The sequence below is a fragment of the Cyprinus carpio genome, chromosome B1, assembly GCF_018340385.1.
Source record: "Cyprinus carpio isolate SPL01 chromosome B1, ASM1834038v1, whole genome shotgun sequence".
In the NCBI taxonomy this organism is placed as follows: domain Eukaryota; kingdom Metazoa; phylum Chordata; class Actinopteri; order Cypriniformes; family Cyprinidae; genus Cyprinus; species Cyprinus carpio.
This window is the reverse complement of record NC_056597.1, coordinates 28,172,445-28,185,149: the sequence shown is the minus strand read 5'-3', so window position 1 is coordinate 28,185,149 and position 12,705 is coordinate 28,172,445. Positions and strand designations below refer to the sequence as shown.

At 36.3% G+C, this 12,705-nt stretch overlaps 3 protein-coding genes across 3 annotated transcripts; 1 reads left to right on the top strand and 2 right to left on the bottom strand.

The window, feature by feature from the left end:
* Nucleotides 1-3,596: 3,596 nt before the first annotated feature.
* On the bottom strand, nucleotides 3,597-5,486 carry LOC122136080 (selenoprotein V-like). The gene is made up of 4 exons (XM_042717613.1): nucleotides 5,342-5,486; nucleotides 4,376-4,449; nucleotides 4,159-4,203; nucleotides 3,597-4,048 (listed from the first exon to the last, which is right to left on the bottom strand). Exons 2-4 carry the CDS (start codon nucleotides 4,424-4,426, stop codon nucleotides 3,806-3,808), a joined length of 339 nt encoding a protein of 112 aa, XP_042573547.1. The 5' UTR covers nucleotides 4,427-4,449; nucleotides 5,342-5,486; the 3' UTR covers nucleotides 3,597-3,805.
* Nucleotides 5,487-6,439: 953 nt separating this feature from the next.
* LOC122135781 (cyclin-dependent kinase inhibitor 1C-like) lies at nucleotides 6,440-7,369 on the top strand. Its single transcript, XM_042716006.1, has 4 exons — nucleotides 6,440-6,525; nucleotides 6,638-6,716; nucleotides 6,812-6,862; nucleotides 7,073-7,369. Exons 2-4 carry the CDS (start codon nucleotides 6,663-6,665, stop codon nucleotides 7,367-7,369), a joined length of 402 nt encoding a protein of 133 aa, XP_042571940.1. The 5' UTR covers nucleotides 6,440-6,525; nucleotides 6,638-6,662.
* Nucleotides 7,370-9,857: 2,488 nt separating this feature from the next.
* Nucleotides 9,858-10,924, bottom strand: si:dkey-22i16.7 (cyclin-dependent kinase inhibitor 1C). Its single transcript, XM_042717612.1, has 4 exons — nucleotides 10,799-10,924; nucleotides 10,620-10,698; nucleotides 10,420-10,470; nucleotides 9,858-10,236 (listed from the first exon to the last, which is right to left on the bottom strand). The coding sequence occupies exons 2-4, from the start codon at nucleotides 10,671-10,673 to the stop codon at nucleotides 9,925-9,927; spliced, it is 417 nt and encodes a 138-aa protein (XP_042573546.1). The 5' UTR covers nucleotides 10,674-10,698; nucleotides 10,799-10,924; the 3' UTR covers nucleotides 9,858-9,924.
* Nucleotides 10,925-12,705: the final 1,781 nt, after the last annotated feature.

Below are 12,705 nucleotides of genomic sequence, written 5' to 3'. Positions count from 1 at the left end.
AAAATAAACAAAACAAGCCAAAAAAATAAATGAGACCTGGCTGTAAAAAAAAATATATGAAAAATACCTGAATTGCTATGAAAAACATTTAAAAGCTTCCATTATGCTCCAATTTATAGAGCATTAGCATGATATAATATGCATATTTGCAGTAAAGATTTGTCTTAGGGGTGCATATCAGTGTTAGTGTTGACAGTATCAGAACGCAGTGGTGGGGACGCTGGGACGAGAGCTTCTTTGTATTTTGGTGTTGGGAATGTAGGATCACTGTGATGGAGATCAGACTGGACAGTGTGCACAACTGCAGAAATGAAAGGCCCATGATCTGAATCCAAAAGTCCAGTGTTGGCTAAGGGGTCTTCAGCAGGCAGGACGCGATCACACGGCACTCACTCATGGTCCTGCATGTTAGCAGTCCTACTAGGCGGTGCTCTATTATTTGGATTGGATCCACCAGTCACAGATATGGCATCCCCACTGGGTGGTACAGCTAGAACGCTGGGTAGCTCAACTTCAGAAGACATGGAAAGGTGCTAGAGTGGAAGGTATTGGTCAGTCTTAAAGGGCTAACATGTACAACAGGTTGTGGTCTCATGTTCTTTATACATACAAAAAAAAGTATAAGAACAAAGGTGATACATATCACATGCGTCTCATGTTCTTTGTGTGTCTTAATTAGAGATTTAGGCTAAGGTTTATTCATTCCAATACATACATTAAAAAATAAAGATACAGTGGTGTCAGAAGTTATGAGATATATATCAAATATATCAAAGTCTTCTTTTTTAGGTCACTAATTAAATAAGAAAATATGTGACATTGACATTAATTCTAATAATATAATAAAATATATGTGGCTGTAATATAATATAATATAATATAACCACATTAATGCTAAAAGAAGCATCTCCACTAGTGTTCTAAGACTTTTAAACATCATTGCCGTCTAGTTTTACCTGAAGTTCCTCAGAGCGCAATCCACCATATGGTCCAGCCTTTAAAATGCATTTACATAAGGAATCACACCCAAATAAAACATACTTATGATGAATAAATATTCGATTTGAAATCTATTTAAACTGATTCATTTACCATTCGTTGTTGAATCTGTGGAACCATGTAAAGAAATTGATGAACCTGTGGAAAAACACATGATTATTTTTTCAAAAAGCTAGAGCTGCTTGAATCCCGAAAGTTTGTGTTGATACCTGCTGTTGCTGAGGCTGGTTTAGAGGCTTGTGTTGTTTGTTTTGTATCATCAATGGCTGTGAAGCTGGAACTGCATTAGCGGGATATTGCTGAGATGTTGCATGCTGGAAAGCTGGCACTCCATAGGAGAACTGATGATGGAAAGAGGCAAGAGAGAAATAATGTAAAGTTAGGAATTAGAAGACTGACAAGTGTGCAAAAATAAGAGCATTTTGGGCCAGATGATATTCAATGAAAAGACTGAATGAACTGAATGACTCCTCTTGGGATTGATAAATGATAAATATGCTGAGCTGACAAACTGCTGACAGAGATTTTATTAGCATGCACACATTTTACTGATACATGAGCCAGTGTATATGTAAACTCTTTTTGTTTGGACACATGGAGTGCAGCAGGTTTCCTCAATAAATCAAAATGCTTCAGATCTGACACACAGAAGAAGATTTCCTCCAGCAAAATATTTCTGATAATTTACCAAACAGTTTAAAGTACAAAGGCTTGCTTGAGGGTTACATAGCAAAAGTTAATTAAGTTTGGCTTTGGATCTCAAATCAGAATAAACCTGCTGAACCCAGACGGTCTTTCAGCTCTTCCTGTGGCGTTATTTCTGCTGACTTCAAATAAAATCAAACATATTTCCGATATTGTTGCTGAATGAATGATGGAAACACTCTTACTGGTGGGTTCCTTGATTGTGGTCCAACTGAATAATAGAAAAACTGAAATAATACAGTAAAAATACAATACAGTGTTTTATTTATGCTAAAAGCATTTTAAATTCTATATATACAGCATTTAGGAAGATCTATGAAAAGGTTGATTGAAAATGAATAGTATCTAAGTTACATAATCAGTGAAAGGTGACTTTCAAATGATGCATTCAGTGTTATAAATTATGAAATATCACTTTTTGCTGCACCTCAGATTATTAACGCAGTAGTGCATTCACACAGAGAAGTAATAAACATTTATCAATTAGCATGAATGAAGTATGATTTCTATAATGTAACCCTGAAATATTTCGAAACTACTCAAGTTTTAACTGGATGAACATCAGTGACTCACCGGAACGCCAGATGTTCCAGCTAGAAAACATACGAGCAACGCTAGAAGCTTCAGCCATACACAATAAATACTATGCACCACACACGCATGGGAAAATATGAAATTAATAGCTAATATTGCATGACAGAAAAAAAAAAGCCAAACACTCACTTTAAAATCCTTTAAATACAACACAAAATTATAAGTTGAGAAGGGTGTACTTAAACACTGTCCTTTCCTCAAGCATCCAATCAGCTCTGGAGAAAAATTTGGGAAATAGGCTCTGACCTCAGACAATATAAAACCTCAGACCATAATTTAATTGTACAATCCAGAAAACACTTAGTGTGTGAATGAATCATCAGATTAACCCATTTTGAAACATTCAACATATCCAGATGAGTTGATTTGATATTTTGGTTGAGTTTTATAGTACTAAAATTCAATGAATAAAAGATTAATTTGATCAGAAAAACTATGTTTTGTGGTAGTCTGTCATAAGTTAATTTATTCTCACAGTGTGTGCATTTTACCATAAAACACATGATAGCATGTAAGCATCAGAGAACTAAGAAATATGGTTTGTTTCAATAAATCACAACGTTGTGTTCACCCACACCAGAATCCTCATCCTAATCTGAATCTCAATCACACCAACTTCACCTTTCCTATGTTGGTTAAGGGAAAACCACAGTTAGCTTCTGAAAAGGCACTTTGGTTCAGTTAATGACAGTATAATTCTGTCATTCCCACAGTTAGAAATATACTCATTTCACATTGTGGTGAGATAACTGTTATTATTAAGTTGGGTTCAGACCACATAGGAATGCAGACACAGACAACCGTTTTAACGAAACAACCAGGAATTCCTCAAACATGACTGGATATGCAAACAACAAAACTTCATTTGAAAAAAAAAATTAAGACTATCTCTGCTAAGATTCATCTGAAGACATTTCCTCAGAAGATAGACTGTGTTTAATAAGTATGTAGTGACTCAGGAGTCATACTGTCCCGCCCAAAACAATCTCAAAATCTCAAAATTACATATCCACCTCTTTTTTCTATTGACACTTGGACCACACCTAGTGCACAGTGCCTCAGAGTTGCCATTACCATTAAACAAGACTACCAAGGTATTTCAAATGACTAAAGATTCATTCAGAAATCATTTTCAGTTCATAATTTTGGGTGTCTATGCATGTCTTATATTGGCATTTGGTCACATAGCTAGGAAGGCTAGTTGTTGGATATTTTTCCAAAAAATAAATAATTGTTTTACTGTAATGATTATAAATATGTAGGTAATATGTAGGTAACATAAGCGTATTCAGGAGCAGTGTATAGAAAACGTATTTCTCTAATGAAGGGTTTACCAACTAAATAAATGTTAAAAGGAAAAGTAGTTTTTATTATTTCTTAGTAACAAATAGCATGTTAATTATGTTTAATTCATTATGTTTATTGAAAGCATTACATAAAATCTCAAAGGTACTTTAAGTAAATCATTTGGTCGTTGTTCAGCTACAAAACGACTTCTGCTCAATGGTCAGCCATCTCCTCGGACAGTTGTGCTGATGACTGGGGGTCTGGGTGAGGCTGTGGCTGCTGGGGCCGGAGTCAGGGCGGGGGAAGGAGCCGGGACCGGAGTCAGGGCAGGGGAAGGTGCCGGGGCTGGGGCTGGGGCTGGGGCCGGGACTGGACGAGGCAGGAGGGACCATAGAAAGGGAAACAGAGGTCCAGGCTTCACATAGTAGTCGTGACCTCCAGGAAAATAGTGCCCATATATCCTCTAGAGCAAAGATATTATAAACCGTGACACAGTGTGGGGATCAATTTGAGAAAAATATGCATTTTAAAAAAAATTAACTTTTGTTTTGATTAGGAGCACTCTGAGTTTACCTCATCACTGCCAGAGGAGCTCCAGGGTTTATTACGGTGACAGAGCTGTGGGGAATACAAAATGACATGATATCATTGTCATTTAATAAAGTTTCATACAATGTTGTTTGAGGCTTTAATGAGCTGGGCTACTCAGTTATGTCACATCAGCATTATAAGACGTGTTAGAAAACTCCTATGTTAGTAGAAGCATCTTTCAAAAACAACATTAACTTACAGCTCCAGAGGGAATGAGCCACAGCATGGTCAGTAAAATGAGACTGTTCATTGTGGGGTGGCACGTTTTTGAACCTTATTTAGAGAGGGGGGGGGGCAGGTCAAATAAAATCACAGTGAGATCATTATTAATAGCAATTCAATACTGATATACTGATATTTAACAGACCAAGCATTTTAAGTGCATATTCATAAGACAGATAAACAAGATTTAAAGGCTGCGACTTGTTTTGCCTGCAAGTACTATAGTTAGCCACAGAGAGTCACTCATGAGCAGACAAAAAAGAGCTTGAGGGAAACATTTAAAAATGCAGACAACTAATGTCAACAATTTTTCACAAAAGCTAAATCTTTGATATTGATATTTCAATATCAAAACTTAAATTCCAAAATGATATTCTTCTAATATCTGTAGTGGGAATCATTCTTTAAAACCACAATAGTTTAAAGTACATTGGGTGGATAATGAAAACACAAATATTTTCACATTTCATGTCAGGCTGGGGCAAAATGTCACATTTATTTTAAAGGTTGTAAGAAACATTGTTTTAAATGTTAAAAATGTGTAACATTTGCTGGTTATCTGCTGGATTATTTCAGTATTTATTAAAATGACAGTTTTAAATGTTTTCCTTAAAACGTTTTATAATTGTTTTCCTGTTTCAGTTTTCCCAAAAAGCATATAATAAGCTGTTTAAATGGTGAAATCCATTGTGACAACTTGCCTCATTTTAAGTGGCATCCTGTTGTCATTGAAAATGTCCAGTATCTTCTTGTTGTTTAATTTTTTTTTTTTTATAATTATTTTTGTACATATTTTCAAAACTTAACCAACACTAAGAAACATTCACTGAAGTAAAGAGTGTGACACCTTGACTCAGTCTTCTCTATACTTCAATGAAGTCAATGAAGATAACGTTAACTAGAAGTAACAAAAATAGTGAAGCATATATTTATCCATACTTACAGCCCTGCAGCACTTTGAGTCTTCTTGATGTCCTGAAGCAAATGTGAATATACTGAGATTTATTCCAACCCCTGCAGCAAAAAGCACTCGAATGGACTCATCAAAGAGTTCTAGCACGTTCATTTACTTTTTTACTTATTGTACAAACCTTAATATACAAGGACAATATTTAGTCATGTTGTAATTCTTAAAATCCCCCAAATCCCCAAAAGCTCACTGTCAGTTTGTGCAATTGTGACATCTTAGGAAAAAACTTCCTGGACACATTGCTACAGAGGATTAGCTAATCTCTGATAATCATGGATTTAATGCAAGACAAGCCATGTCTAGGTCTCTCTCTGTACCTAAAGACAAAGTAAAAAAAAAAAATACTGATATGCAGTAGCTATATTAAAGAATAGCAGCTGATATATCTCAAGGACAAGATAAGTGAAAGAATGGGTCGTAAACTTAGTAGGTGCCCTGATACAGAGCTGCAATACAGGGACACTTAACGCTAGGCTGCCATACTTAAAGAAATTAACTAAACTTACTAAATAATTAAATGGAAAATTAGGTAAAATGTTCATTTGGATAAATGCCTTGGCAAAATACATACTTATGGATAGTTTTTTGCTCACACTACAACTTTAAAAGGATATTTCACCCAAAAAATGAAAATTATGTCATTAATTACTCATCTTCATGTCGTTCCAAACCTTTAAGACCTTTGTTCATCTTCGGAACACAAATTAAGAAATTTTTGATGAAATCCAAGAGCTTTCTTACCCCGCAGACAGCAACACAACTGACTCATTCAAGGCCTAGAAAGGTATAAGTACATATACACTATGAAAACCTTGGCAGATATAATAAAGAAAATGAATAATAATCATTATAATCCCAGTCATATCCAGCCCTAAGGTGTGCTTCATGCTTTTGTTTTGTTTGTGAATTGCATAAATTCAATTTAAGTATCTTTACAATTACTATACCATAAGAGAGACAACCATGTGACTCATTTCCCCATTTCCTAATTGTTGAGTAAAGTTCAACTTGCAAAATATTGAATGTTACATTTTTCAAACATGTCACTGTGTTACTTCTGATTGGCCAGCTGCATGTTGTTAATGTATATATGAAGCATATATCACTGCTGCATTGATGTCACACCTGAAACAGTCTCTAATACACTTGGCATAACGGTAAGAATGAAAAAATAGAAAGAACAAACTACATTTGCATTTATATTTGCTCTTTTAGCAGACGTTTTGTTTACCCAGTGTGATTTACACATGAGGAATCTTTCTCTTTTAGATCACATCAGCTCTTCTTGAGAACCATGAACTCTTTCCTCGTTGTTGCCTGTGTCTTTGGACTCTGCTGTGCCGTGCTAGTGAGTATCATTCTCTATTCTACTGTTAACCACCACAAATTGTAAATGTTAATTTTTTTTGTAACTTATTTTATAAAAAAAATGTTTCTTTTCAGGCACAGGATGAAGAACTTCGAGAGAAGCGCTCATCAAGCCATTCCTCTGAGGTCTGTTTGAAATCAAACATTTTTGTCATTGCATAAAATACTTTCTCTTAAAATCTTAAATGCAAAAATTATCCTGAGCAATGCAAAAGCATTTATGCATAAAATGCACTTTAATTATGTTGATATATGCCTGCCTTCATTTTGAAAATCCGTTTAATGTGGACTCTTTTTTTAATGGAAATTACTTTGTTCTTCTACTGATTACCACAGAGATACAGACCTGGAGGCTACAGACCGTACCCATTTCAGCGTCCCTATCCCTATCCATACTTTCCCCCTTACCAGCCTCAGCCTCCAAACACCAACGCCCTCCTCAACCTCTTGCCATTCATCTTAGCACAGCTGGCATCCACCACCCCTGCTCCGCCACCGGCCCCCGCACCTGCACCCGCACCTGCCCCGGCCCCTGCACCTGCCCCAGCTCCTGCTCCTGCTCCTGCTCCTGCTCCTGCTCCTGCTCCTCCCGCTCACCCACCCCACCCACCCCCTGCCCCTGGTGGGAGATAATAAACCAGTTAAAACTGAGCATGTGTATGATTGACTTGATACTCTTGTTATTGGTATCTTAAAACATAAATAAACTTGCATTACTGAATCATACATTTGTGTTTGTCTTATGCTTTCTGATTATAAGGAAAGTGCACATAAAGTGTGCTTGTTATGACTCATACATCAGAGCAACCAAAAGTATCAAAAATTATGTTACATCAGTAAGTCAGAGTCACTGAATCATTCATTCAACCGATCTGCTGAAAAACACTAATTTACTCATAAACGAAACAAGTGTCTTCATGAGTGTTTATTATGTCCCTTGTGCTGTGGAGGAGGATTTGTGATATTTCATTCCATAGCTACAAACATGAATACATTCATTTATTCAAATAAATTATCCATGTTATATTTCACCTGGAGCAGCATTATTAACTTTTGAAAAGTTCCAAACAGCTCAACTGGAAATCAGATATGTTTGGCCATTTACTTTTAATTCTCCATGAAACCCTGTCAGGTAGACATGCCACTTCTCTCTCCAGTATGGTTGGAGGAATTGTTGAGTAAATACATGAAATGATGTGATGAGTTTGTATATGACGATGATAACAAGATAAATGACAGCCTGGTTTAAGAAAAAAAAAAAAAAAAAATAGTATGATAGTAGACCTAATATGTACCAAATCTCAAAATGTCCCAAAACTTGCATGCACCTCTGCATAACTATGTACTTTTTAATTCAGAAAAGGTACATACATTTTAACAATTAAAAAAATAAACATTCTGCCCTGTCAAGTTCTCAAAAACAACCTAAGCTGAGCCATGTTAACTCACTCTGGCAAGAGTTATAAACCTATTCTTTAACATTTTTAAATACAAAAACAGTAAGTACAAGAAATGTCCAAGCCTCCTTTAAAATTTAAAAACGCCTCTAAACAAGCAACCATTTCGAAGTTACTGCAGTGACAAGCATTCCTTTGTATAGGCTAACAGTTCAATAAAGAGGAAATTAAGAACTTACATTTTAGACACAATACTGCCAGTCACATTGTCTGTTTTTGCTCCATCAATAAAAATAGCTTTAATCAAAGCCACAGAGGACCCATTGTTATGCAGTAGTGTTGTTTTGTTCTTGAATGATTCAGTGCTTTTGAACTAATCTGATTTGTGAATGGTTCATTGATTTACTTATACAGTGGGGAAAATATTTATTTGATCCCCTGCTGATTTTGTAAGTTTGCCCACTTATAAAAAAAATGAAGGGTCCGTAATTTTCATGGTAGCTTTATTTTAACAGATAACATAATACCATAATATCAAGCAAAAAAATCCAGAAAAAAAACATTATATAAAGGTTAGAAATTCATTTGCATTTCAGTGAGTGAAATACTGTAAGTATTTGATCCCCTACCAACCAGCAAGAATTCTGGCTCTGACTCTTGCCTCATGGGGTAAGGATGATCATGAGAAAGAGTTGATGCTCAGATGAGACCAAAATTGAGCTCTTTGGCATTAACCCGACTCGCTGTGTTGGAGGGAAAGAAATGCTGACTATGACCCCAAGAACACCATCCCTACAGACAAGCACAGAGGTGGAAACATTATGCTTTGGGGCTGTTTTTCTGCTAAGGATACAGGACGACTTCACCACATTGATGGGCAAATGGACGGGGCCATGTACTGTAAAATCGTGGACAAGAATCTCCTTCCCTCAGCCAGAACACTGAAGATGGGTCATGGATGGGTCTTCCAGCATGACAACGACCCAGAAGAAGAAGCACATTAAGGTCATGAAGTGGCCTAGCAAGTCTCCAGACGTCAATCAGAAAATCTGTGGGGGGAGTTGAAGCTTTGTGTTTCCAAACGACAGCCAAGAACCCTTAAGGATTTAGAGAGGATCTGTAAAGAGGAGTGGATAAAAATCCCTCCTGAGATGTGTGCAAACCTGGTGACCATCTACAAAAAGCATCTTACCTCTTTGCTTGCCAACAAGGGTTTCTGCACCAAGTACTAAGTTATGTTTTGCTTGGGGATCAAATACTTATTTCACTCACTGAAATGCAAATCTATTTCTAACCTTTTTTTGGTTAATATTCTGTCTCTATACGTTGAAATAAACCTACCATAAAAATGACAGGAAATTACATTCATTCCTTTGTAAGTGGGCAAACTTACAAAATCAGCAGGGGATCAAATAAATATTTTCCCCACTGTAATTTGTTTCGTTCCTGAACAAAAGTCAATAACTTGTCGCCATCTACTGACGTGTGTAACTGCGGAAAGAGTCCCTGAAAAATACACACCGCATACTGACTAGTCTGTCAGAGACTCAAAGAAGTCCTGGTAACTGGAACGCTGCTCAAAACAGATTAAAGGACTATTATTTAAACTTTTTTGGCTGCTATATGTTAATAAAAACACAAAAAAATCTCATAATGTACATTTTCCTATACATTTTAAAGAATAAGACAAACACAAATGTTTGATTCAATAATGCAAAGTTTATTTGTTTTAATATACCAAGAACAAGAGTATCAAGTCAATCAGACACATGCTCAGTTTTAATGGATGTCTTATCTCCCACCAGGGGCAGGAGCAGGAGCTGGGGCAGGTGCAGGTGCAGGGGCTGGTGCAGGGGCTGGTGCAGGGGCCGGGGCGGGTGCGGGTGCGGGTGCGGGTGCAGGTGCGGGGGCCGGTGCTGGAGCAGGGGTGTTGGATGCCAGCTGTGCTAAGATGAATGGCAAGAGGCTGAGGAGAGCATTGTTGTTTGGTGGCAGAGGCTGAGGCAAAGGCTGTGGCAGAGGCTGGGGCTGGTAAGGGGGAAAGTACGGGTAGGGATAGGGACGCTGAAATTGGTATGGGTTGTAGAAGCCTCCAGGCTGTCTCTGTAGAAATATTAGTAGAAAAGCATTTCTATTGCTGTCTATATAAAACCGATTTCAAAATAAAGACAACATGTTCAGAATGTAGTCTCAAAAATGATAAATTAATTGATTCAAGGATTTTTTGCAATGGCAAAAATTAAAGAGAATTTGCTGAGTTTACAGAGTTTTTGATTTCAAACTGACCTCTGAGGAACGGCTTGATGAGCGCTTCTCTCGAAGTTCTTCATCCTCTGCCTGAAAAAGAAAAGTAATTAGTCATTTTGCATCTTCATCACCATCATCACTTCATTTCCATCGTTATAAATTATGTTACAGAACAATGTGGTGGTAAAAAATGAGTAGAACTTCACATGCACATGCGATTAAATGGGAATGATACTCACTAGCACGGCACAGCAGAGTCCAAAGACACAGACAACAATGAGAAAAGATTTCATGGTTCTCGAGAAGAGCGGCTCTGATCTAATAGAGAAAGTGTGTTAATCGCATTGAAGAAAAATGTCTGCTAAATTACTAAATATAAATGTAAATGCTATTAATTTTGTCTACCTTTGCTTCTTACCTTTATGCCAAAAGTATGAAAGACTTGTCTGTGTGACATCAAAACAGCAGTGATATATGCTTTATATATACATTATTGACATGCAACTGGCCAATCAGCAGAAGTGACACGGTGACACAATTGAAAAGTGTTTAGCAAGTCATACTTTACTCAGCAATTGGGAAATAGAGAAATGAGTCACGTGGTTGCCTTTTTATGATATAATAATTGTACACATACTTAAACTGAGTTTATGCTACACATAAACAAAACAAAAGATTACGGCACACCTTAGGGCCGGATTTCACTGGGATTCTTGGATAATAAACTTCCTCATATCTGTGACATTCTAGATATTTTCAAACATACAGAAAATGTCAAAAGTAATTGGAATATTTCTACAAAAAAAAATTCTTTGGACAAAAATCTTTGTAGCATGAAGTATGATATGATTATGTTATTTAAAAAAAAATAAATAAATAAATAAATAAAAAAATAGTATGTTATTTAAAAAGCTTGAGATGTGAAATATGGGGGAAATATTTTTAGCATGAAGTATGATGCTGCTGTTACCCGTTCTTAAAAACCATAAATATCTGTGCTGATTATTTCTCTAACAGATACACCTAAATAGTTATTTATTATTTTATTTTTATTATTTTAGTTATGTATTTTTTGTTCTTAAGTTTATATATTTTAAAATAGTGTTGTGTATTGAGTTATGGTTTGAGCACAGATTTTTTTAGGGGTCGTGAGTGTAGTAATCATTATATTAAAATAATATTAAAATATAGGTCTGGCATGTGAAATGTATTAGTCATGTTTGTATTCATAAATTAAATCTTCTAACATCCAAAATACTGAATCACACACACAGGCAGTAAAATTGATAAAAGCAAAATTGTTTTAATGGTAACAAACTGTTGAATTACACTGAGAACAATAGCAACAAATTAATCGACTGACAGTTTTTATCTCCCGTATAAACTGCACTTGTGTAGTAATTATTCTAATGTTCCAGACTGTCCAGAAATATGTTGATTTGCTTTTGTATTTCTATTGTCTTTTTCATTTTTTTCTATTTCAGAAAGACAGTTAGACTAATATCACTGACTATTAGAGCTCTTCTAATCATTACGGCACTCTCATGTAAACAGAAAATTTTAAATTTTCTCAACAAAGGAGCAGGTCTTAGCGTGCTGTGATAGGTGCGAGGGTTGGCGCCGGGTTCGGGGCAGTGGATGGGGCAGCGGGGGGAGTTGGCACCGGGGCAGGGGCTGGATTTGGGACAGTTCTAAAGGCCATCAGCAGCTGAAGAAGCTGGTCATAGTTGAGAAGCGGGAAAGCCTGATGCAGATTGGAGGAAAATGCTCCACTCTGATAAGAGACATTATGACAGATATACAAGCAATTAAAACATTATCTTGAATTTTACATTTTTAACTTTGAGGTACATTTTTTGACTAACCTCATCAGAATCCGAGCTGGATAATGAGCGAGCCACACGCTGGTGAACTTCAGCCTAATTGCAATTAAAAATAATCATTGTTATCACTGTCACAATATTTACATGCAACGTAAACTGTGTAAAATACAAAAGTATAGCTTTTGAAACCTACCTGGAAAGCCAGACCAAGGAGACATGCGAATAAGATTACTGTCTTCATGTTTCTGTCAAAGAGTATGATTCTCCAAAGCAGCAGAAATTCTAGGAAGAATATTTATTGCTCTGATGCCTAGAAATATAATAATAATTTGAACAACCTGGGGATTTAAATACAGCAATAGATATCACACCCCTCTGTTATGTAGATGCCTTAAATTGCTAAATTGCTGACTGCTGTTGCTAAATGCATGGGGTGAATACTAAAACATTAGGTGGGATTAAGGCAACAAATTAGTTTAGCAATCAGTACAATCCCTCCTAC